Source organism: Condylura cristata, unplaced genomic scaffold (genome assembly GCF_000260355.1).
Source record: "Condylura cristata isolate star-nosed mole 26May11 unplaced genomic scaffold, ConCri1.0 scaffold00029, whole genome shotgun sequence".
Lineage (NCBI taxonomy): Eukaryota > Metazoa > Chordata > Mammalia > Eulipotyphla > Talpidae > Condylura > Condylura cristata.
The window spans coordinates 23,394,164-23,421,026 of NW_004567130.1; the positions used below are offsets into that span (position 1 = coordinate 23,394,164).

Sequence of the window (26,863 nt, forward strand, 5' to 3'; positions counted from 1 at the left end):
ACCCTTACCAGAGGAAAATGCCCACCTGTGTATGAGCACACACACACTTGGTATGCAAATTTCTGGGCTTGAGGTCAGGTTATAACAATGCTCTCATTTATGGATCTGCGGAAGGTGCGTATGTTTGACTGCATCTTCTGAAAGGGGTTAAATTCTTTAATTAAGAAGTAATTGCGAAGGCATATGTATATTTAATTAAAAAGTCTTAATTGAACTCTGTAAACTGGCATCTTTTGCACTCACAAAAGCAATAAGCTACAGTGTCATCTAGTGGCATAAGGATAAATTTCTTATCTAAACGATACATAGTTTCTGGGCTTACAATGATCTTTGATAGTTTTACTTATTCCACTAAGGATATATTACAAAAATGCTTGCCTATTTAAGCATGAATTATTTTCATTAATATAACATATAATACTGTCAAACCTGAGAAATTCAGGAAAGTCACTGGTAGGCAATAAATTTTCCTTTAACCTGTAACTTCTCTACTCTGGCAGTTCTGCTTTTGAAATTGGGAATGAGAGACCTCTGTGTTGATCCACTAGACATGTATGTTTTCAGTCCTGTGTAACCTCTAAGGATAGCCAATTTTATTAATGATGTCTCTTTTCTATATTGTGATGATTTCATATCTGGGGCTGTGCTGACCCTGAAGAGACTGCTCCTCCTAGATGAATTAATTCCTAGAGAAAGCAAACAACTCTCTTAGGTGTGCATTTCATATATAAACCAACCACGCCAGACCCCATACCCTGTCAAACTACCCAATACAAATTTCAAGTGTAAAAATAAATTACTATATTGTATAAAAAAAATTTCAAGTGTATTAAAACAAATGGAACAAACATTAATGAAATTCATATAAAACCTCAAAAGAACTTGAATAGTCAAAGCTCTCCTGATAAAAAAAAAGGGGGAATATGGTGGGATTATATTTCTAGACTTCACACTACACTGTAAAGCCAAGTAATTAAAACAGCATGATATTGGAACAAAAAACAGATACACAAACCAATTCCATTGAATTGAGAGCCCAGAAATAAACCCACAGATCTAGGGACAGCTAATTTGTGACAAGGAGTAGTAAATATACACTAACTAGAGTAAGGGAGATGTCTTCAGTAAAAGGTGATGGGAAACTGGACTGCTACATGCAAAGACGTGAAACCAGACCACTGTCTCACACATATACAAAGATCAACTCAAAGGAGATCAAATTTGGATGTAAGACTTGAAGCAATACAACACATAGGGGGAAAAAAAACACAGGCAAACATATTTCTTGACATAATTTCAGAGATAGCGTTGCAGTTTCATTCTGAGCAGCAAGGAAAACAAAATAACTTTAAAAAATTGGAACAATATCAAAACTAAAAAGCTATTGAGTGGAGAGAAAATAGTCATACCAAACATCTAATATCAAATCCACAAAGAACTCGTACAACTCAACAAAAGGAAACAAAGTCATCCAATCAAGAGAAGGACAGGAGAGCCAAATACCTCTCCAAAAAGGCCAGATGTCCAACAGGCCGTGACAAAAATGTTCACAATCACTTATCACTAGAAAAAAGCAAATCAAAACCACAATGAGATATGACCACATACCTCAGTAAAAATAACCCAGATTCGCCCTCCCTGGTGGCACAGCACTAAGAAGCTTAACCCAATTCCTCATGAGTTCGATCCCCGCCTGCCCCGGAGGTGACCACATGGCGCAGCAGACCTCTCCTGGCCCGCCTGCTGCTCCCCTCAGCAGTGTACTTTGTAGATCTGCCTGTTCTGCTCCCCACTCTGTCTCTGGTGAATCCTCTCACGCCCCGCATCTCTGGCCTGTACCCCAGTTCTATATGAATAAATAAATCTTAAAAAAACAAAACAAAACAAAAACAACCCAGATCCAAAATCCCAAAAGCCCAGAAACAGGTACAGTGAGTGTGTGAAGAAAAAGGAACTCTCCTACACTGTTGATAGGAATGCCGTTTGGCTCTGCCCCTACAGAAAACAATGTGGAGTTTTCTCTAGAGACTAATAATGGATCTGCCATGCAAATCCAGCAACTCCATTCCTAGGTATCTACCCAAAGAATGCATAAGCACTGATTCAAGAAGAAACCTGCACACCAGCATTGTTTACAATAGCTAAGATACCAAAACAATCTAAGTGCCCCCAAACAGATGAGTAGATAAAGAAGTGGTGGAATATTACTCAGTGGTCAAAAGGATAAATACGTGTTATTTGGAGAAACATGGATGGAGGTGGAAGGGATTATGCTAAGTATAATCAGTCAGAAGGAAAAAGCTAAATATCAGAGCTTTAAAACCACCCCTTGAATGCTGGCTATAGATCTATGGCTTTCATAGGAGAAGGGCCAGGGGTGGGTGGGGAGAGAGAGACTATGGACTGTGGTGGAGTACTATGAATACTTTGGTGGCAGGAGTGCTATGGTGACTATACTTGATGGGGGAAATCCTATAATTTTGAAACATCAGTATGTAAAACAATGGTACTTCAATAGCAATAAATATATTATGTTTAAAAAGTCTTTACTGAGCCCGGGGGGAAACAAACAAAAAACAAAAGCAACCCTTGAAAGTTGACCATGGATCTGAGATATCCAGCAGCAGAGGAAAGGGGGAGACATGAGAATGGAGATTGGGGGAAGAAGAACAGTGGACCACGGTGAAAGATGATGGGCTTTGGTGGTGAGAGTGTTTAGTGGTTATACCTGAGGAGGGAGGAAAACCCTTGACTGGAAAAACACTAACAAGGCTGTAAAACATGGCACCATAAAAAATTTTTTTTTTTTAGTGAGAATGTACTTACAATTGAAGCACAGGATGAAACATTTTTCTGAAATCAAGTTTCAGCGGGCAGCCATATTTATTCCAGTCATATTTCACTCTCTAGAAGAGGAAAAACTGCTTTGGTTAATTTTTATGTTTGACCCATTGACAAAATTATAATTTTCTTACCAAGTTTTTGTGTGGCTCATGCCTCAGATATGACCTAAAAAAAGAAATTTTCATTATTCATCTTTCTTATTTTTAAATTGCAGTACTAAAAACCTAACTTTGCCTGGGCATGGCAGTATTGCAAAAGTCAAATAGAGGCCATAATTACAAAATACTCCAAATATATATGGAGATTTGACTACAGACTTGAAAATAACACATGGGTCAAAGAAGGAATCTTAAGTTTTTAAAATGTAATTAAATGGAAATGAAAAGTCAGCAAAATCAATGCTTAGAGGTAAATTTATAGCAGTGAATTAATCTATTATAAATGATTAACATGAAAAAGAATAAATACTGATTCTAAATTATTGGTACAATACACTAACAGAAAGCTCAACGCTTATGTTTAAAACTATTTCTTACTTTTCAATAATGTAAAACAGATCACGCTGAAGACATCCTTCATTTTTAAATCTATGAAAAGCAAGATAAAATGAAGCTATAGTATCAATCCTTCTATAGTTTCACAAAAATTTAGTAATTTAATGCAGTATTCTCAAACCTGGGAGTATCACTGTATCATCACATAGTGAATTAGAAACTCTGGGATTGATACATTACCAAAGCATTTCTATTTTTAAAAATTAGTTTCTCAGATGTTTTTGAAAATACAAGGAGTTGAAATCTACTGATTTATCTTATATTTTTCAATAGATGTGAGAAGTGTAAGAAAATCTATGAACAGGAAGACCAATTTCTTGGGTTGTTTCATTCCACACACACACACACATATTTTTGTATACACACACACACACACATATATTTTATAAAACCCTATTTCTAATTGGTATAGTTGTGCAGGTAAGGTGATATCTTAAAAATTACATAATCACTAGTTAGAGTTTATGCATAATGAAGGCTATCGTTGTGTTTGTGATAATAGAGGTTTTGGGGGAGCTGTGTGGCTATATAGTACTTGTTTCTACTTCTGCAACCCAGCAGTGACCCTTGTTACCACTGTGTTTAGATTGATTATTGACACTGTATTTAGATAGATTATTGAAAGTCTAGGCTACCTCCCATCTAAAACGCAAATTTTACCCAAACAAACATCTTCCTTCATTGGCAACTCTGATGGTAGAATTAACTGAAACACCGAGGTCACCTTGAGAGACTGTGACAAGTTTAGTGTACACATCCTGAGCCCATCAAGATGTAAACTATTTTAAGCATTCCCCTCATCAGTGTATCCCACTGCTGAGGGTTCAGCAGGGAGACAGGAGAGGTCTGCTGTGCCACGTGGGTCACTCCCTGGCTGGGATCGAACTCCAGCTGCAGGGGCTGACCATGGCTTGATAGCACAAAACATAACCCCTGTGCCATCACCAGGGAGACCTGAAAATTTACGCCTCTTGAGTGTTTTTTTTTTTTTTTTGGCTCATGTGGGGTGAAGGCAGCTGCTGTGTAAGCTGAAATCCAGAGATTGTGAACCTGTGAGCTGTGAGAAAGCTGAGCTACCCACACTGAGCGGCTGTGTGGAGACACAGTGAGGACAGGCAACTCCAGCACCTTACCCACCCCTCCTGAGGCGCCATCTTATAAGTCCACTTGCTTCTGTCACAGTGTGACCACACCCTAACTGCCATCTGACCACAGCTTCTTGAGAGCCCAGTTATCTCACACACCTTAAGAGACAATAATAAATTGTTGGTCAGGGGCGTGACGTTTTGAGGGCAGCAGTAGATATCAGACCATCAGCGCAGACTCAAGAGCAAGGCTGGGCTCAGCCCCTCCCTCCGGTACTTGATCACTTCGTGATACCGGGCAGGCGACATAACATGGTGCCGCTGTCAATGCGAACTAGAGTCACAATAGCACAATGGCTTCACCACAGGGGTTAACTTTTTTTTTTTTAATGCACACAGAACTGGGGTACAAGCCAGAGGTGCAGGGGTGATGAGAGGCTTCTCTAGAGACAGAGTGAGGAGCAGAACAGGCCAACTGACGAAGTACAGCTGAGGGGAGCAGTGGGCGGGTCAGGAGAGGTCTGCCGCGCCCTGGGGTCACCTCTAGGGCGGGGATCGAACTTGCATTGAAGCGGCTGCAGCCAGCTTCACAATGCTGTGTTCTTACCCGTTGCACCACCAGGGAGGGCCCGGGTTCATTTAACTTATTAGATGAAAGCAGGGCTTGGTAATAGGAAACGTTCCATAAATGTCGTTATTACTATTTAAAAGTCAGGTCAAATATACTTGCCCTTTGATCGCAATGTATTTCGTAGTGTCACAGCCAACGGCTATTTGGAATACCTGAAATGAGGTAGTTTAGGCGTAAGTTCAGCTGTTCTGATTCACATCAACTAAACTATTACTAGGCTAGAAGCAATTTAGACTTGAAAGCTTTCGATGGAGAATTTTGTGCTTTGTACCTTTGTCCTCTTTGTTTGATTACCCTTCTCTTTGTCCTTGCTTGGGTTCAACCCTACTGCTGACAAGACCTGCTTTCTTGAGTACCTCAGAGGGCCGATTCAACCTCACGTTTTCCCTAGCACCTCTCCAACGGAGGCTATCAACTCTCCACACGCCTGTCTCAGCTGTCAAGTTTGTGTAAAAGATCCAGCTATGTTTTAATTAAAAAAAAAAACACAACTTTTTTTTATTTCCATTAGTCAAAGTCCTATACTGACTTGACTATTTCTAGCTGACATAAGCACATCTTACTTACTTTTGTCTACCCCTTCCCATCCTGGGTTTCTAAGTGGAATCTGAATACCTGCATTCTGTCTGGAACATGTCATGTGTGTCTACAAAATAAATCTAGGAAACTGAGTACTCCTTACCTGAAGAGGACTTGGCGATCAGAAGGACAGACAACGCTCAGCCAAGCTTAATGCATTTAAACATGTGTTCGTTAAACCGAGACCTTCGAGTGTCTGTTTGAAAGGCTTACTCTACACAAGACTTCATGGATTTTATTTCCTGCTCTCACCTGTTAAGACTGGCTGGTCCTCTCAACAGCCCTACCCACTGGGGCTGTCCTGTGGTCCACTATCGTTACATCTGTTTTCTCAACAATTGTACTCAGAAACATGGACCCACCCTTTTTCTTTACTAGATTTTCCATACAAGGCTAACTGGGCTTCTCAAGTGACTCAGTCAGGAACTTTTGTTGAGTTTCTACGTAATATCCAATATCCCTTTTCTTCCAGTCTGAGACCACTTTTAGAATCAACAACCAATCTAGGACTAAAATAAGAGTTGACCTGCACATAGATGTTGAAAGGAGATGTGGGTACAGTGTGTGGGAAGCAGAAATAAGCTATCCTCTAGGGCGCCTGCTGCCTAGGGTCAACCCGACCCTTTTCTTCCCAGGACTTGTTACTGGTAGCAGTAACAAGCAAAGAAGGATCCCGATGGCCAAGAGCATACTTCGTACAGATATACAGGTTTTGTATTTGTTGAAGAGCTATAGATACTATCTCAACAAAGCCACATTTTCCTGTTACCTAAAAGGCGAGTACATATGTATTTCTTCATTACATTTCAGTGGGTGAGTCAATATGAAATGCCTGCAATGGGCAGAGTAGTGCCTGGACTTTAACGGTCTGTCTTTGGGTGTTCCAGGAAGAAACAGAAGGAAGAAAACAGTAATGACAACAATCACTCTGTGGCAGACTCTCTTTGGGGCACTTTGTATAAAGTTTATCAATTTATACTTGCAACGGGGTAGGTACATAGAGTGACAGAGAGGCTATAACTCACTTGTGTGAGTGAGGCCACTGAGACTTAGAGAGTTTAATAACTTGTGCAACTCAGTACATGGTGGAACTTCTTGTTCCCCTACCCACCAGTAAACCTATCAGATAACTACTGTGGAGACATAGAGTCCAGCTCGGGACATATACAGAGCCATGTTCCACGGACGTCCAGTTAGGCTCTAGCTAAACCTGCTGGCCCCAGTGGGCCATGCCTAAGCCGTTTGAATCTGAGCTCAGGGCAGAGAAGGGTTAATGGTGTCCCCTAATTAATGTATTGATTAGTCAGAAAAAGGAATGGAAGAGCACCACGATATTCAGGAAGGAGTTCTATATTGCATCAGGTTGAGGGTAGCAACTGAAGATAGGAAAAACAGGCCTCGGTTGGGGGAGGATCTCATTAGGGTGCTATTTCTTGCTTTCTCTACAGGTTAAGCTGGTAGCTGGCATGGGAGGCAGAAGAGAGAGTGACGGGCTTGCACCTGCAGGCAATGTCCCGGGGAAGCAGCACTGTTCAACAGCGCTCAGGTGTGGGTCACTCTGCTTCAGTCCAGGGCTCCCCCGGCAGTCCAGGAACTTGCCCTAGGCATAAGTTCCTCAGGCCCGCAGGGCAGGGAGCATGCCTGGCTAATGCCCAGTTCTTCACTGGCTGTTCGTTGTGTCGTGCCTGGGCTGGGCAAAGTCACTATTAGTTCGGCTAAGAAGGAAGGCAGAGTGAGAGTGGAGTTGTCTCTCAGGGTGGAACAAAGATTAAAAGCAGATGGTGATGCTTGCGAATTTGCATTACATTTCCTAACACTTGTGGTTACCCTGCTGCTCATTCATGTTGCTGTGATTTCGTTTCTGCTTCTTCCTGGATTGTCATTTGCATCCGCCCGATTAACTTGTGCCTTCAATAGCCATCGCATGCGTTGTCTTTTCACCTTTCTCTCCCAGTCAAGACTGTTCTCTCTTCCTCTGGCTTGTTTGGTCACTGTGTATCCCACATTCTCTTAAACTAGCTTATGTTTACCCTTGGGGAAGGAACTCTCTTTTGTCAGCTATGCAACTCTCGTTTCTTAGCAAAGACACTAAAATATAATCATGCAACTTTTTGGTTTTGAACGAGGAAATCATTGTTTTTTTTTTAATAAAGGAAGGCAAATATAGACTGGACTGGCAATCTCCCATGACAAACCATATCTAATTCCAGTTCTTATTAATTTCTGTTTTCTTTTATGCAGGTTCAGCTTCAAAAACTAATCATTTTACATTTTTGTATGGGTTTACCTATCTTCCTTTAGACGGTAAGCTCACTGAGGGTAAAAATCTGATCTTCAGTTTCCAAATTAAATGTTTCTCTGTAGTGAAACATTTACAGAACATTGCCGACGAGATAGGGGTGGTATTGTAGGAACATAAAACATGCCATTTATTTACTGTCTGTGTATTACGGAAGGGGATTTGTTTATGTTTTACCCATGTCACTTACCTTTTGGGTTGTTGGACATGTTTTTCCATTTTCGCTAGGTCTGACCTGTACAAGTATAAGTCCTGTGTTCTCATCTCTAGGAAAACCAACACAGATAGGTGGTTATAGGACCGCAAGGGCAACGGCTAACTCTGCCTTCCTCTAGAGCGCGTGACATGTCTGAGTCCTCCATAAGGAAAGTGATGCGGTCGAGGCTGCCTGCTCTTTCTCCCAGCGCAGCTGTATACTGTGCGCAGAACTAAAAGCCACCCCCACTGCATGCATATGGCCAGTAGAGGGTCAGCCATGGGAAAGGGACATTCACCAGTACTTCCACCTGCCCATTTCATTAACACCTTCAGGGGGCTCTACTGTGGACCACTTACATTAAATAAAAAAAAAAAAAAATTAAATTAAAAAAAGTAACTTGGATTGCATATCTAATCCTGGGTAGGTTATTTTAAAAGTGATACTCACTGCAATTTGAAGTAATTATCTACTGCCTCGTAATTTAAATTGTGAGAAAATGTTATTGTCTGAAAAAGAAAATAAAACAGTTTATGTAGAGCAGGAAAATTAGGTATTGGAACAAAGTTTACTTTCAAGAGATTTAAATCTTTTTTAGGTAAAAATGATGCAGTAACACTTTTCCAATTTATCTATTAGAATGAAAGGAAAACTACAGCAAGGCACATAACAGAGTTTGAGACAAAAAAAGAAAAAAGAAAAATACTGACAAAGTCAGAGAGACAAATACCTATAGAGGAAAACCAGTCAGGTTGACATCAGACTTCTCTAAAGAATCACAACGAACAAGAAGAGAATGGAAGAATATATTAAAAAACCCTAAGACAAAAAAAAAATGTCAGCTGAAAATACTTTATCCTGCAAAGTTGTTCATCCTCTATGAGGGAAAGTAAGGACCTTTCTGACAGACAAAATCTTCAGAACTTCATGTCTACTAAACCTGCACGCCAAGAAATATTACAAGAAGCCTTGAAATCTAAACCAACAAAGGAACGAACAGAGAGAAATGATCAAGGTGCTGAACAGAACCTCAAAACAATGAACAAAATGAAAATGAAAGACTTCCACAGTCACCCTAAACATTAATGAGCTAAACCCATCAATAAAAAGACAAAGAGGAACATGCTAGGTTAGAAAACAAAATCCTCCTGGAAACATACCTGAGCGGTAAAGTGAACATAGGCTGTAAGAAAATGGTTGGTCGACAATTTTACAAGCAAACAGTAACCCAAAAGAAGACACAGGCAGATACAGCAGAAATCCAGAGGATAGAGATTACTATGAACATCACTGTGCAAACAAATTCAATAATCTAGATGAGATAGACAACTTCATAGAACTATACAATCATCCAAAACTGAATAAAGAAAAACAGAAAATCTAAACAAACAAATGAAAAACAGCAAAGTTGAAACGGTAATCAAAACCCTCCCCTAAAATAAAAGCCCCAGACCTGATGGTTTCACAAATGATTTCTACCAAATACTCAGAGATGATCTGGTGCCTATCCTACAAAGTTATGTGAAGCTAATATTACACAAATACCAAAACAAAAAACAGCACACACACAAATTACAGACCGATTTCCCTAATGAACACAGACACAAAAATATTCAAAAAAGTTTTAGCCAACGCATTCAACACAGCATCAAAAGTGTATTTCAACATGACTGAGATGGATTTACTCCAGCTATTCAAGTCTAGTTTCACATCCAAAAATCAATTAGGTGATTCAAACATCAATAAAAATAAAAATAAAACCATATGGGATAAAAGGAACATACCATAACATAATGAAAGCCATATATGACAAACCTACAGCTAACATAATTCTTAACAGTATAAAGCTAAAAGACTTTCCTTTGAGGTCTGGGACAAGACAAGGATATCCACTCTTACCACTGCCTTTCCACGCTTTATTAAAAGTCCTAGCTAGAGCAATTAGGCAAGAGAAAGACATACACGGAATTCAACAGGTAAAGTATAAATAATTATTTGCAGGTGATATGATAATATATAGTCAATACCCTAAAACCACATGGAAAAACTAATGAAAACAATAAGCCAATTTAGTAAAGTACAAGTCACAAAATCAAAAAACAAAGAGCAATAGCCTTTCTATATACAAACAATCAGTCTGAAGAGGAAGAAATTAAGATAATCATCCTATTCACAATTGTAGTTCCCCTCCACCCCCATTAATTCCTGGAATAAACTTAACAAAGGTGGTGACAGAACTATACAAAGAAAATTATAAAACATTGTTAAAGGAAATAGAAGAAGCCAAAGAATGGAAAGACAGTCTCTGCTCATGAATTGGAACAATTCATATTACCAAAATGGCCACCCACCAAAAGAAATTTACAGATTGAATGCAATTCCAATAAAAACCTCAATGTATAGGGCCCTTCCTGGTGGTGCAATGGGTTAAAGCACAGCACTAAGAAGCTAAAGCCACATCCCCATGAGTTCGATCCCTGCCTGCCCTGGAGGTGACCATAGGGCTCGGCAGACCTCTCCTGACCCACCCGCTGCTCCCCTAAGCAGTGTGCTTCATCCATCTGCCTGTTCTGCTCCCTGCTTTGTCTCTGGTGAAGCCCCTGAGCCTCTGGCCTGTATCCCAGTTCTGTATGCACAAATAAATAAATCTTAAAAAAAAATCTCAATGTATTATAAGTAAAAAAAAATTAACAGGCAACTTTAATCAAAGGTGCTGCAGAGGAAGGGGAGGGAGGGGGTCAAAACAGGGGAGAGAAGAGCACAAGGGACCATGGTGATGGTGCAGGGGTGATTTGGTGGTAGTGGGAATCTTATGAGGACTACACCTGCAAGGAGAAGACATGCACTGCACAAAAAGGAAGAATGATGTAAAATATATACAAAATAAAATAATAAAAAACCTCAATGGCATTCCTTAAAGAATAGAACAAACTACTGAAGTTCACATGGAATCACAAAAAAGAAACCACAAATAGCCAAACTCACTTAAATGAAGTAGGAAGAAAGGAGGTATATTATGCTATTATATGTTAAAGTATATTAAAAAGCTATAATAATAAAACATCATGGTATTGGGGGGAAAACAGATAACAGGACAGTGGGATAATATTAAAAACCCAGAAATAAAGTTACATATATATATATGGTCAATTAATCTATGACAAAGGAGCTAATAATATACACTAGAATAAGAAAATCTCTTCAATAAATGGTGCTGGGGAAATAAACTGCCATATGCAAAAGAATGAAGCTAGGTTACAGCTTCATACCACATACAAACTCAAATTGGATAAAACACTTGACTGTAAGATCTGAAATATAAAATATATGGAAGAAAAGAGGGAAAAGCATTGCACGACACACGGAAATATCGTTGAGGATTCATCTTCAGAAGCAAAGGAAGTAAAGGAGAAGGTAAACACCTGGGATTACACAAACAGAAAAAAGCTCTGTAGAACAGAAGAGACAATAACCAAAATGAAGAGACAATCCACACATTGGGAGAAAATGTTTGCATCCCGTATATGCAGTCAGGGACTGATGTCAAAGATCTATGCAGAGTTTACACAACTCAGCAAAAACAAAGCAAACGATCCCAGTCAAAAATCGGCAGAAGCTCTAAAAAGGTACTTCTCCAGAGAAGAAATACACGAGCTGGCAACTCAAACTTGTGAGAATGATCCATATTAAAGAACAAAAACCAAACATACAAACAAAAAAACTGGCAATAACAAATATTGGCGAGGATATGGAGAAGAAGGGACTCTTACATGACAGGTGGGAGTGCAAACATGCCCACCCCCAAGGGGAAGCTCTGTGGAGGACCCTCAAATACTCAAAATGGGGCTTCCAAGTGACCCAGCAAGATTCCACATCTAGGAATCTACCCAAAAGACACAAAAACACTAATTAGAAAGGGAGCCTGTCTTCCTATGTTATAGCAGCACTATGTTCAATAACTAAGATGTGTGCATGGTTTCACATACAGATAATATAGAGAAACCAAAAAAAAAAAAAATCAAGAAAAAGACAAAACTAGCAAGCTGGTCATAGCTCTGAGGTGTAGCACAGAGGAGGGGGTGAGAGGTGGGCAAACAGGAAAGGGATGAACACAGGGGAATATGTTGATAGTCCATAGGTGATATAGTGGTGGGAGAAACTGTGGGGCTAATGATGATGTAAGAAAATTTAAAAAATCAATCAAAATTTAAAATAGCTAAGATATGGAAACAACCTATGTGCCCCCAAACAGATGAACAGATCAAGGAGATGTTGTATAGATCCACAATGGAATGCTCTTCAGTGATCAACAAAGATAAGCTCATGCTATCTGCAGAAACATGGATGGAGCTGGGAAGAGATTATGTTAAGCAAAAGAAGGCAGAAGGAAAAAAAGAAAAATACCAGATGGCTTTGCATATAGGTGGAAAATAGGGTACCCAAAGAAGGGTCAGGAAAGGGCCCTCCCTGGTGGCGCAGCGGGCTAAAGCACAGCACTAAGAAGCTGAAGCCACTTCAGCATGAGTTCGATCCCTGCCTGCCCCGGAGGTGACCACAGGGCGCGGCAGACCTCCCCTGACCCGCCCGCTGCTCCCCTCAGCAGTGGACTTCGTCCATCTGCCTGCTCTGCTCCCCACTCTGTCTCTGGTGAGTCATCACCCCTCTGACCTGTAACCCAGTGCATGTGTGCATAAACAAATAAATCTTTAAAAAATGAAAATATTACTATACTTTTACATTTACTAAAAATTAAATGAAGACATTAAAAAAAATTAACTTACCATGGTTTTAGTGCAATGCCCAAAGCCAATATCATAATAAATCTGATCTGTCCTCTCTAATATTTTTGGGCCATATGTTTCCACAATAATATATAAACCAACATTTTCTGGATATACTATTTCAGCCCAAATTGACAGCTTGTCTCCCTTGTCCAAAAAGTAGAAAGTATGAGAAATATTACTTTCAAATGCCACATAGGGACATTTTTCTTTTGTCTTGGTAGTTGCACTTTGCACTTCAAGCTTTAAGGGATACTCCTGAGGTTGTACTGTTCCATTTTGAAAAACGTATATGAGATATGCTTGGCCAGACATGTCCAAAGACACTAATGACTTTGTCATACTGCTCGTCCACAGATGTAGCTTGACTGCGTTTTTCATATGGACTTTGAAATAAAACATTATATTGTTTTCCATTTTTACCACAACATTTCCATAATAGTCTGTAAAAGAAAGATACAACCTCGTGTTAACCACAGTGAGCTATGAAGAACTACTGTCATGGAATGTGTATCACCTGCCAAATACTGTTTTAAGCATTTTCTATATATTCCCTTCCCTAACCAACATGGCAGGCCGTGTTCTAGAATTGAAGACCAAGGGTTGGAAAGGTTCAATGATTTCCTCATGTATTTAACTATACAATAATGATTATAGGTCACATTGTGTCCTTTCTGAAAAGACATGCTGAAGTTTTAACTCCTTGAATTATTCTAGAACATGAACTTATTTGGACATAGGATAACTGCAGAAGTAAGTAATTAAGATGATGTCAACCTGGAGCAGAGTAGGCCCTGGTGTCCTGATAATAAAATGCTTGCGAAGATTCAGAGAAAATGCAGCCTAACAACAACACTATGCAGACGATACCAGGTTTGCCAGCAAGCCTCTGGTAGCTAGGGGAAGGCAAGAGAAGCTTCCCCTTCAGGTTTGAAAGGGACGATAGCATTGTGAATACCTGGAATGTGAACTTCTGGTGTCTACAACTGTAAGACAGGAAATGTCTATTGTTTTAAGCCACACAACTTGTGGCAATTTGTTGAGAGAGACTTAGAAAACTAATACAAAACAACATCACCTCCCACACTGAAAAGTGCATGTATAAGTTACTTACTGTGTGCTAATTAACCAAAATGACCTTCTGACAAAGAGTTTGAGTTTCCCATGTTGCTATATGAGATTATAGTCAACATTAGTAGAAAGAAAAACTACCTATTTTTATATGACTAAAAAGTATTCCTTTGTTAAAACCTATGTTTCAAATTGTTACACATCATAAATTTCTACTATGAATCTGGAATAAATGCAGAATAAGGATGTCTCACCTATAAAAACATCATGAATAGTGCTGTCATGTGATAATGCTGATAGGTTCCCTAATCCTGGGGATGTTTGCAAAAGTCCAGTATCTGTGAGATTGTTGTAACTATAGTAGACTCTATGTTTGTCCCACAGTATCAATTCTGGAATTGCTGAGTAGGTAAAATGTGGCGTTAAAGAACTTTTAACGTTGATATTTAATGTAAAGTCTTTGCATATCAAGTGTGTTGTATCTTCATTATATATCACCAGAATCATTTGTTTGAGGTTTGTACATGTAGAATCACAGTACTCTAGTAACAAGGCAACTTCCAAAGGGTGTCCTGTATACTCCACATTGTGTATAATCAGAGTAGATGATGGTGCTATATGTAGATGGCTTTTTAGCTCATCAGTGGTCACCACTTTGACAAATATAAGAAAACTGTATCCAAGATAAAGTTCATGTTTTGTCCAGATGGCCATGTTGCTTCTTTTTTCTTTAACCTGGGACAAAATAAAAAATAATTAGATCACACCTATGGGGAGAAATTCTACATTGTGAGGAAACAAATAAGGATTTATAATAATCACATGCCATTAATTTGAAAAATAAAATATATGATAGACATTGAAAAAGCTAGATAATATTGCCTCCTTCATAGAATTGTTCTGAAGAATAAATGCATTTTTTTACATATTAAAAATTTGTCTTTGATTTTAGGAACAGTGCTAACAGTCTTCTAATTTATACCCACTTTTAAAATGAAACAAAGTAAACTGGCTTGATTTTAATAATTTCTGAATAATACTTTGGGTATAAACGTATGTAATTTGGAAATATATTACATATAGCCATAGCTATATAGTGTTATAGTTATTTTTTCTTTTATGTATTGTTTCTATCTGTGCAAATATTAATCTTGATTCCCCTTTTGAATCCTCAAAGAACATCAGCCTTCTCTTTCCTTATATATTTAGCCATTCTGATCAGGAGTGTCCTTTGACCTGAGTGTTTAATAACAGTAATCGAGAAGAATAGTAAAACATGAAATTAAAGAGATAACTTAACACCTTACACATCAAAAGTATCATTTCATGTACACAGCCCCTTAGAGATGAAGACTACCCTGAGATCGTTATGTCTAAAATTTGACCTTTTTCTCTTTCCCAAGTAATTATAATTCCTAGAGATTATTGGTAATCAAAGAAAGAAACTGTTTTAGGTAAAAAGTAATTTTACCAACTGAAAATTCAATTTAAAATCTTAGAGCTTACATTGCTATAAATAACTGTAAAACAATTCTTGAAGTAGAAATGAATTAGAATGAAAACAATGATTCTTTCACAGGAAATACCCACAGTTATTCTTTTCTCGGCAGAGGTGTGGGAAGAGGAATATATCATAAACATGATAAATGGGAACTCCAAGGAGCCCTAGTCATGAGTTTTCACCCACCCACGGTCTTTTTATTTTACAGATCTTCACTAAGCATTTGAGTGTAGTCAAACAAAAGTCTTGTGGCAAGGCAGGAGAACTGAGAGACTCTCCTTGAAATATCCAAGACCTCTACGAAATATCAAGTATTAGCCCTCCTAAGATGTGAGGGTTTAGGAAGCGAGGCAAAAGGTTGAGAGAACTCCATCTGCAATCTGTTTTCTCAGTTACCGTAGACTGGAAAGGAGACATGATTGCTGAGAGAAATTCTCCCTCTGGCAAGAATTATCCCCAGAAAGCAAAGTGGTAATAAAGGAGGAACATATACCAACATATGTCGGCATATTTGTGCATTGAAATACTGTCTCTAAAGGAGCAGGTTCAGCTAATTCATCTTTCAAACTTTCCCCCATGACAACACCATAAATTTTTCGGCAAGGTTGTTAATTGGACACACTCGCGCGCACACACCGGAAAGATTCCAGGACCTCAGTCTTGCACACACTGCATGTAACAGAGCCAGCCCTCGCTCTTCAAAGAACAGCTACTCTGTTTTTGAAATTCTTGTTGTTCTTTTTATTCTCTGTAAATTAGAAGCAAATACTGTTCACCTGTCATCTTTCTGGTGTTCAGCTTCTGTTGGAATGCCAAAACAAGCCTCCTAAGCAATGGCTGAAACACATGCTTCCAAGACCCACACTAGAAATAAAAATGTGGTTTGTTTATGGTCTGCCCACATGACTGACTGCCTTCCCCAGGTCACATCCTCATGACTTAAGTGTCATGCTGTGGAAAGAGTTGATATTATTGAGGATACACAATCCAATTACTTAATCCTGTATGCATATTTTCTTCCTTTGAATTCCTCTAGTAAGTATACCAGTAACATGAAAAAAAATCTATTGTATTACTCTTCTCAGAGAACTGGGTTTTTTTGTTTATTGAGTTTCTCTGCAGTTTTTCCATTTTCTATGCCATTAATTTGCCCAAAGCCTTTCTTTTTTGATGTTTGTATTTTTAACCCTTCTTGATTGTTTGGCCATTTTCTTTCTTGAGCTTATTTTTTTGTTTTACTTCTTTTTTTCTAGTTTCTTACAGTGATTTGAGACATTACTTCTTTCCTAGTATAAGGGACTGATACAGTAAATTTCCCTTTAAGTTCTGCTTTAGTATCATCCCACCAATTTTGATATGTTCAGTTCATTTTCTTTGTGTTCAACTGATTTGTTTACATTTGTCTTGACTCAAATTATTTCAAAATGTGTTTGTTTCCTGATATGTGGATATCTTTTTGTTATGATATTAAATTTAATTATGTTGTCAGATAACACCCTCTACTTGATGTGACAACTTTTAAACACATTAAGACTCAATTTATGGGCCAGAAAATGTTTTATTTTGGTCATAAGCCTATGTGCATTTGAAAAGAATATGGATTTGAAGTTGGGTCACATAGTCTATAAATCCCAATTGATTTAGAAGGGTGATAGTGTTGTTCAAGTCAACAGCCTTACTAATTTTCTATTTGTCCTGTTAGTAACACAATTTTTTCTATTTTCCCCATGTTTCACATTTTACTTCATGCATTTTAAAATTATGCCATTAGATTCATAAACATTTATGATTTTTATCTGTTCTTGGAATTAATTCAATTGTTGCTGTAGGTGATGCTATTTATTCCTTATAATATTCTTTGTTCTAAGTAAATTTAATATTACCTTAGCTGCTTTCTGATTTTACTTAGTATTTTATTAGGTTTTTTCATACGATGTATTTTTATTTCAATTGAAGATACCTTGAAAGTTATTTCATTGAAATTCTTTGTCATTGTTTACTGTAGAAAAACAAATATTATAACCTCTATTTTTTTTAGCGCATCTTGATCTGAATTAGAAATTCCTTTTATAAGTATTTAATGCTATGCATTTTCTCCACTGCTTTCACAGGAATGTATAAAATTGATTGTTACATTTAATTTTTATTCAGTTGGAAGATTTTCTATTGTCCCTTAAGATATCTTATTTTACACATGAATTATTTAGAGATGTGTGGGTTAATCTCTAAGAACCTGAGTATTTTTAAATAACACCTGTTTTGTTAAGAGACCATATTTTATATGATTTGCTTTCTTTTAAAATTGTCAAGGTTTGTTTATCACTTACCCATATGGTATATTTTGGTAAGTGTTCCACCAACACTTGCCAAGAATGTGTTTTGGGGTAGAATGTTCTAGAAGTATCGGTTCGGTTCAGTTGGTTGTTGAGTTCTTCCATGTTCTTACCTATTTTCTGTTAGTCTGTCTTCATTTGTAATCATGGATTTATCCATTTCTTATTTCAATTCTATCAGTTTTGATGATAGTTTTTTTTTTTTAAAGATTTATTTATTTGTACATACAGAACTGGGGTACAGGCCAGAGGCTCAGGGGAGGCGAGAGGCTTCACCAGAGACAGAGTGGGGAGCAGAACAGGCAGATCGACGAAGTACACTGCTGAGGGGAGCAGCGGGCGGGTCAGGAGAGGTCTGCCACGCCCTGTGGTCACCTCTGGGGCAGGTGGGAATAGAACTCAGGCTGAAGTGGCTTTAGCTTCTTAGTGCTGTGCTTTAACCCGCTGCACCACCAGGGAGGGCCAATGATGATAGTTTTAATGTTCTATTTTTAGTTCTTTCTGTCTAAAATGATCGCTAATTCCCCTTAAGCTATTCTCTGTTCAAAGGGTTAGTTGGGTGTGTTTTCGAATCAATGGGAAAGTATTTCTGGATTAAGTATTGACATCTTTATGTCTGAAAACTTTTCTCATGGCTTTTCCATTTGGAATTTTGGTCAGATATGTTGGATCGTCTCGTTTCCAGGCTTCCCTTTACCCCTTGTTAGCCTTTATTCTTGTTTTGCTTTTCACTTCTTTTTCTTAGGCTTTCATCTTGTTTCATTTCATCCTATATGAATTTTAGTGCATTAGTTACTGTTGTGGTATCCAATTCATTTAAGCCATCTGCTGAATTTTACATTTCAAGTATTAGTTTCATTTAAGATTGTCAATAAAATTTAATATTTGAACATATATAATTTTTAAGCATTGTCCACATCTGAACAAAATGTAATTATATATGAAAGATTTATGACAAAAAACAGAAGTCTTTGTGATGACACACAGATTACAATGCGGTTTACTTTGATGATACTTATGGTCTCTCTGAGCCACTCACCTTTCTAGGATTACACTTCGTCTTATAGAAATGACTTCCTTGCTTTTCAGTTTTACTAACTGCTTTGATAGCCTTCTTTATTCTTACATTTTCATTTATTTAAACATGTTAAACATGTTTTACTTTCTTTCAATTCTGATACATAATGATCTTGGAGGGATGATTCTGCTATTTGTTCTTTCTGTTGACTTCCTCGGTAGCTTGTATTTTCATGTGTTTTGCCATTTTGGAATATGATTCACTTAGAAAGTTATTTGTACAGGATTTTCAAAGTATGACTGGAAGGTATTTTTCTCTAGAAAGGATTTGTGTTTGTTATATGCAGCTAGACTTAATGTCGTTTTGAAGCAGTAAAAGGTACTGTGAATTTGAGTCCCAAAGAGCTGGTAGGTTAACTTGTGGTCATGAATTCTAAAGACACTTTTTTCTCTCTTCTTAAGAGTTAAAACTGAGATAGACTTAATTATGTTGGAAAATACTGAAGGCTCTTCTGGTATGTAAAAAATTATCCCAAGCACTAGAGGCGTAAAGCACATGAACTTAGGGCAGCTGAGATTTTGGAGTTTATGCCTCTGGACGAATGTTCTAGAACTCCTGCTTCCTTTGGTGATTGTCCGTATTGCCATATGTCTAAAAAGATTTCCATTCCATGCAGCTTTCCAAGATTTTTCAGTGAGATGGTTTCGGAATATCTTACTCACTCTATTGTCAGAAATGAAAGCATTAATTCATTTTTGAGAGCACAGACTTTGTTTAAGCAAAACAATTTGGGAGTTTTTTTATTCATGTCAAAGTACACCAAAACTCTCTTAATAAGACTTTATGACCCATTTTATCCACTTTATTCTCAGTTGGAGGTTCATTGCTTAACTGAGATCGCTGAGCAGTTAATTTAGGAAGATAAAGCTATTTACAATTATAAAAAATAAATCTACAATAAGCTCTATTCTCTAACGTATCACTGATAAAATGGTACAGTAAATGTGTAATATGAATATCTTTTACTAACCTTGAGTAAATAGTTAATCCAACACCATCTTCTTGATGCGATGCCAATAATGCCATTATTAGGAAGATTATTACTACTTCCTAGTCTTGTAAATGCATAAGAACTTTTTAGGAAAAGAATATTAGTTATTAGAAAAAATATGCCATCCTCTGAGAGGCTCACATCAGACACACTGTGCCTCTCTACATCAGTCAACATATTTGGAGGCACTCTGATTCTGGTCCAAGAGCGGAATGAATCATTTGTTTGAAAGGTCTCCATATCAGCTACCACAACAGCTGAAGAAAGGAAACAAGCATCCCAGTCTGCCATTAACTGACTACCATGTGGTGAACAGACTGGTAAAAACCCAGAAACTTCCGGTATTGTCAACAAAGGAAAGGTAAGCTGAAAATTGGAGTCTGCAATAAAGCAATCTTGTAAAGCCACTTGTTTGCCTTTAATCTCTAGGAGTGTATCATCTGTTGTCATCGGGATGGTAATATACCAGGTCCTGAGACAAGAAAACAGAAAGGATAAGAATAAAACGATCTTTTCTTTTTCCTCTCATCCATCTTTCACATTAAATGCTGACATGTACTGTTTCAAAATGTTTCTTTTTAAAGAAACCTGGGTAGAGCAAATCCAGGGATACCTGAATTGCTACCACTTCCTCATTCTTTTGTCAAAGGAAAACAATCACCATCTGAGCTCCAGATTCTGATTGTGTTAAAATGGCACTGAATGACACTCTTAGCCCTTCAAGTGAATGAATGTCTCTGTAGCACTTAGACTTCATTGGCTTGGTCAGGTTAAGTTGTTGAAGATCCCTGGATAGATTGATCCTTGTTTGGAATACTCCACCTAATTAACTTTTATTTCTCTTTAATAATACCAATCTGACCTCTTTGGGGAACTCTTCCCTGATGACCTTTCCTGCAAGTTCTACTTGGTGCATACTCTATGTATTTCACTGCACCCTGGGCTCACCTCCCTTGAAACATCTATTTGTTGACTTATCTCCCCGTGAACTGTAAGGTCATTGAGAACAGAAATTGTATCATTTAGCTATAAGTGCCTGCCACACACATAGGTGCTCCATGTACTAAGAGAGACCTTCCAAACCAACTGATAAGCCACCAACAGGTGGTGTGTATGTATGTTCTGCGAGCAATTATTACATCATGCTACGGTCCCTCACTGTTCCAGTCGGGAAACTATACCTTGAGCTAGTCACATGTCTTGCTGTCATTCATGATGGGGGCTAGATTGAGATCACTGCCATACCTAGAAGGGACTATATAACAATGTTATTCATAATAAATAATAAAATTGCAACTGAGGAGGCTGAGTGGCATTTTTTGAGCTAGTAAATAACTCAATCACAACTTCTTTGTGAATCATGAAACTAGTTATTTGGAAATAACAGAGATATTTTATGAAATTCCATCAGGATTCTAAAATCTTTTACTTTAGGTCTCTGGTCTTTATTTCATTAAATTGTAAAGATGAGCTCCATGTTTGAAATTAAAATTTGATTACCCAGGATCCATTATCGTATGTGCAAAATAGTATTTGTTCTTCAGAATCGTATGAATGATAGGTTTCTGTCCCAAAGAGGCCAACAGCTTGCTCAATAGAGTGGAATACTGTAAAAAAAAAAATTCTCCTTTTACTTTTTCTGTAGCCAGAACTATTCTGAAATTATGGTGATATACTTAGCTTATCATTTAATTAAGATATTATCTACATTTATAAATTTTCAAGATTCATATTTATTCACCAGACCTTTCTCCCCAAATTATCAAAAATACTATGTATAGTCAGAATATTGAATGAACTGGAAATACTGAATGAATTGAGACTGTTTTTTTTTTAATAGTTACCTTAGCTTTGATCTTAGTGACTATAAAATGGAGTTTTAAAAATTACTGTTATTTAAAAAAATTTATCTTTAAAAATTATTTATTATGCATACAAGAACTTGGGATAGGTCAGAGGGGAGTGAGAGGAGTCATTTGAAACAGAGCGGGGAGCAGAACAGGCAGATGGACTGAAACACACTGCTGAGGGGAGCAGCGGGCCGGTCAGGAGAGGTCTGCCGCACCCTTTGGGTCACTCTGGGCAGGGATTGAACTCATGCTGCAGGGGCTTTAGCTTCTTAGTGCTGCGCTTTAACCCGCTGCGCCACCAGGGAGGGCCACATGTTTAATGATTTTGATAAAGAAATATGTTTCCCTGTAACTACTTAATAAACAATTGATAATTTTGTTTCTGAAAATCTTTTTTACTATTCAGAATTATAAATACAACTACCCCATACCTGTGAGAAAGAAAAGCAATGAAGCATTCTTAGTGTAACAAAGAGTAATATCAACACAAAAATATTAACTACAATATAATATGTACATTATATATATATATACATATATATATGTGTATATATATATGTATATATATATAAAATATGATAGTCCATGATGATAGAAAGGAAAGCGAGGCCAAAAAATTATATATATATATATATATGTATATATATATATATCCATGATGATAGAAAGGAAAGCGAGGCCAAAAAATGGTAACATCACGAAGGGACAGAATCTTCGAGTCATGGTTTCCCTTACAGGTACTGGAGGTAGGTGTCTGAAGGGAGCAGCCATATCTGGGATGGAGCTGGGTGCGTGAGGACGGGTGTCTTGTTAGGAAGGAAAGACCAAAACCATCAGAAAGAGTAAGAAAAACAGAAACAGTAAGGCAGGAACTGTGCTAGTCTGCCAGGAGGGATAATCCCTCCTCCTCCACGGAGTCCTGCCAGCTCTGCCAGGGGCCCTGCCCAGCATGAAGCGTGCACCCTTGTTAGGAGTTAGCCTGTTCAACACCAGCATCCTGGAGACGCCGACTGATTTCACCAGAGAGAGCTTCCGGCTGCAGCAGCTTGCCTCTCGGAGGAGGGGTGCAGGCCTTGCAGGGATATCACTTTTGGCCTTATCTTCAGGGGTCTCCTGCAGAGGTTCAAAAAGCCAGGGAAACCACTCATCACTTCCCTCCGTGAGATCTTCAAGCTGGCTCCCAGCTTGTAGAACCAGAACTGGTAGTTTCTGCAGTGAGGAGGGCCTGCAAGCAAAGGTCAGCCCGATCGCTGCTGGGCAGTGTGGAGAGTCGGAAGCAGTATCCATCTCCCCCCAGCATGCCCCACCGGCTTGCTACTGTCTGAGAGTGCAGGAATTCTGACAGAAAAACACAACACAAGGCAACCTGAACCCACAAGGGAACACGACACCCGAGGAAAGAACAACGCTCCAGAACCCAACTGCAAAGATAGGGACCGTCTTAACTTGACATAAGCTAGAAAGATGAAATTTGCCACTATAAAGAAATGAAAGGAACTGGATTAAAGTGCAGGAAAAATGAATATGATAAATACAATGAATGAACAGAATACCAGTTGAACATTTAAACACGAAAATATGTTTTTGTCTTGTAGTCGCCAAGGGTTGTATCAATGCAGGAGGGTTGTATCAATGGTCCTATATCTAGAGTAGTCTTGGTATGTGTAGGGATCAACCTGTCATCATCTGGCTGCACAGACTATCCTTCTTCTCTTTTAGTATGTTATTGTCATCCTACTGTTCTCGATTATGTTTACGTGTCTATCACCTTGGTCAAGGCCTGGTGTTTTTTTTTTTTTTCTTTCTTTCCTTTTTCTCATAGACCTAGGACAGGTCTAGTGACTCTATTAGCATTCGCTTGTCTTGGAAAGTCTATATTACTCTGTCACATTTAAATAATTCTGTAGGGTAGAATGTTCTTGCCTGACCATTTTTTTTTTTTTAAAGATTTATTTATTTGTGCATACAGAACTGGGGTACAGGCCAGAGGCTCAGGGGCGGCGGGAGGCTTCACCAGAGACAGAGTGGGGAGCAGAACAGGCAGATCTACGAAGTACACTGCTGAGGGGAGCAGCGGGCAGGCCAGGAGAGGTCTGGCTCGCCATGTGGTCTCCTCCGGGGCAGGCGGCAGGCGGGAATCGAACTCATGCGGAAGTGGCTTCAGATTCTCAGTGCTGTGCTTTAACCCGCTGCGCCACCAGGGAGGGCCCGCCTGACCATTTTTATTCTCTATTTTTAAATTCTGAATAATGTGTCATTCTACTCTTTTCTAGCCTGTAGAGTTTTTGCTGAGAAGTCTGACAACAGCATCTGGGATGTATTTGTGTCTTGTTTGTACACAACGTGGGCACCATAGTCACCCTTAAAATTTTGTTTTGGCCCTCCCTGGTGGCGCAGCGGGTTAAAGCACTGCACTGAGAATCTAAAGCCGCTTCCGCATGAGTTCGATTCCCGCCTGCCCCGGAGGTGACCACATGGCGTGGCAGACCTCTCCTGACCCGCCCTCTGCTCCCCTCAGCAGTGTACTTCGTCGATCTGCCTGTTCTGCTCCCCACTCTGTCTCTGGTGAAGCCTCTCACCCTCCGCATCTCTGGCCTGTACCCCAGTTCTGTATGAATAAATAAATAAATCTTTAAAAAAAAAATTTTGTCTTTACCATTAACTGTTGACATCAAAAGCAAAAGCAACAAAAGAAAAAATAAGCAAGTGAAAGTACATCAAACTGAAAAGCTTCTGCACAGGAAAAAAAAAAAAGAAAAAAAGGAAAACATCAACAAAATGAAAAAGCAAACTAGGAGATGGAAGAAAATATTTGAAATTGTATATATGATAAGGGGTTAATGTTCAAAATATTAAAAAAATGCTCCTATAATTCAATAACAAAACCATGAACAATTTGAAAAAAAGAAGACACACGGATGGATGCTAAGTACCTAGAAGTTGCTCAACATTACTAAACACTGGGGACATGCAAATCAAAACCACAGTGAGTTGTCACCTCACACCTGTGAGGATGAATATTAACTAAATAGGCAAGAATTTGGAGCTGGCAAAGATGTAGCAAAGGGAATGCAGGTACACGGTGGTTGGAAATGGAAACTGTGAGCAACAGTGTGGGGTTCCTTAAAATTTTAAGTAGAATTACCACATATGATCCACAATTCCACTTCTGGCTTTAATTTGAAATAAAACCACTAACTAGAAAACTTCTGTTATCTTTGTAGCATTATCTGTAATAGCCAGCATGTCTCCATTGATAGGTGATTGGATTAAAAATGTAGCAAGTACATGGCCAGCAGACGCCTGTCTCCTCCAGCCGCTCCCCTCAGCAATGTACTTGGTCAACCTGTCTATTTTGCTCCCCACTCTGTCTCTGGTGAGTCCTCTTACCCCTGCACCTCTGGCCTGTACCCCAGTTCTGTGTGCATAAATAAATAAATCTAAAAATGCAGCAAGTATATATAATGTGACATTATTCAGACATTCTCAGCAGCACTGATGGAGGTGAGGGTGTTAAGTGAAGTACATTAGGCAGAAAAAGTGAATTACTAAATAATTTCTCTTCTATGGGGAATCCCCAGTTACAACATAACAGTTACAAGATAAATAAGTCCTGGGACTTACTGTATAACAAGGTGACCATAGTTAAAAATACTGTATCATATATTTTACAGTTGCTGAGAGTAATTTTTTTTCTTATCTTTTTATTTATTTATTTATTTACTTATTTATTTATTTATAATTATTACAAAAGTTTATTTTTACATCATTTTGCACATTTTTTTTCCATCTCGATTGTAATCCCCGCGGGTTTCCCATCACCAAATCACCCCTGTGCCACCACCATAGTCCCATGCATTTCCCTCCCTTCCCCCCCTCCCCGTTTTTGATCCCATTCCCCACTCCACCTCCACAGAATGTCTCTGCTATATGGTTGTTCATTATTTTTGTTATTTTCGCTGAGAGAGTAATTTTTAAAAGTTCTCATGATGAGAAGAAAAAAGTATATGCGATGCTGGATTATTGTGGTGATCATTTCACAATATATACATAAAGCACTGTGTGTACACTTGAAACCAATATGAAGTTATATGCCAAGTATATCTCTAGAAAAATGTTAAAAAGTAAGAATTGGCCCTCCCTCGTGGCACAGCTGGTTAAAGCACAGCACCAAGAAGCTAAAGCCACTTCAGCATGAGTTTGATCCTCACCCCGGAGGTGACCCACAGGGCACAGCAGACCTCTCCTGACCCGCCCGCTGCTCCCCTCAGCAGTGGACTTCAGTCGGCCTGTGCTGCTCCTCACTCTGTCTCTGGTGAAGCCTCTCGCCGCCCCTGCACCTCTGGCCTGCACCCCAGTTCTGTATGCATAAATAAATAAATCTTTAAAATAAAAAAGTAAGAATTATGCTCTTTGTAATAGAGAACTATAGAAAAATGTCAAGGAAATGATATGACTATATATAAACAAGGAGATTAAAGAGAAAAAACATGGCTAAATGATGCTAGAATGTGCATCTATTCACTAAAATGATTAAAAATTAATAGTAATGCTTGTTGCGTTTAACTAACATTAATTTATTTTATTCCCTCTAAAGTTGATTGCCAAATAAAACAATTGATTGGTTGTCATTCTGATTTATTAGTCCACCTCTGAATTTCATTACCAAGAGTCATAGCACAAAACAAAAAAAGTCTTACAAATCTTGACTCCTTAGACATTGACAATCTTGTGATAAACTAAGAGTCAGCTCATTGCCTATTATGCATTTCTCTTCAATACATTTAAAATGTAATAGAAAACAGAATTTAATATTTGAAATGGTAAATGTTCAACAATTAAAAGACAGGATTTATTTTTCCATTGTTTTGAATTGTTAGGAAATTCACTAGTCTCTAAGCGATAAAAATTCAATAAGGAACTGGATAGATTTTGAGAGGTGTCTTTGAGTATGTAGTTTGAGTACACTAATGGTCAGCCCCTTAATGAATAATGAAGTTCACAGCAAATACAGAGAATCTCAGTAAGAATTCTAGAGAAAGACTTTAAGCATCGAGCCAAATTCAATGC

General features: G+C 38.3%; 1 protein-coding gene across 1 annotated transcript in view; it reads right to left on the reverse strand.

Moving 5' to 3' along the window:
- LOC101632219 (chromosome unknown open reading frame, human C1orf101) overlaps nucleotides 1–26,863 on the reverse strand; it is a 66,503-nt gene that overhangs the window by 20,973 nt on the left and 18,667 nt on the right. The window contains exons 10-19 of the mRNA XM_012730875.1: nucleotides 21,444–21,550; nucleotides 19,923–20,415; nucleotides 14,295–14,775; nucleotides 12,970–13,412; nucleotides 8,639–8,697; nucleotides 8,183–8,258; nucleotides 5,214–5,266; nucleotides 3,381–3,431; nucleotides 2,976–3,009; nucleotides 2,827–2,906 (exon numbers count right to left, since the gene is read on the reverse strand). Coding sequence (XP_012586329.1) covers nucleotides 2,827–2,906; nucleotides 2,976–3,009; nucleotides 3,381–3,431; nucleotides 5,214–5,266; nucleotides 8,183–8,258; nucleotides 8,639–8,697; nucleotides 12,970–13,412; nucleotides 14,295–14,775; nucleotides 19,923–20,415; nucleotides 21,444–21,550 — 1,877 coding nt within the window. The remainder of the gene's footprint in view (nucleotides 1–2,826; nucleotides 2,907–2,975; nucleotides 3,010–3,380; nucleotides 3,432–5,213; nucleotides 5,267–8,182; nucleotides 8,259–8,638; nucleotides 8,698–12,969; nucleotides 13,413–14,294; nucleotides 14,776–19,922; nucleotides 20,416–21,443; nucleotides 21,551–26,863) is intronic.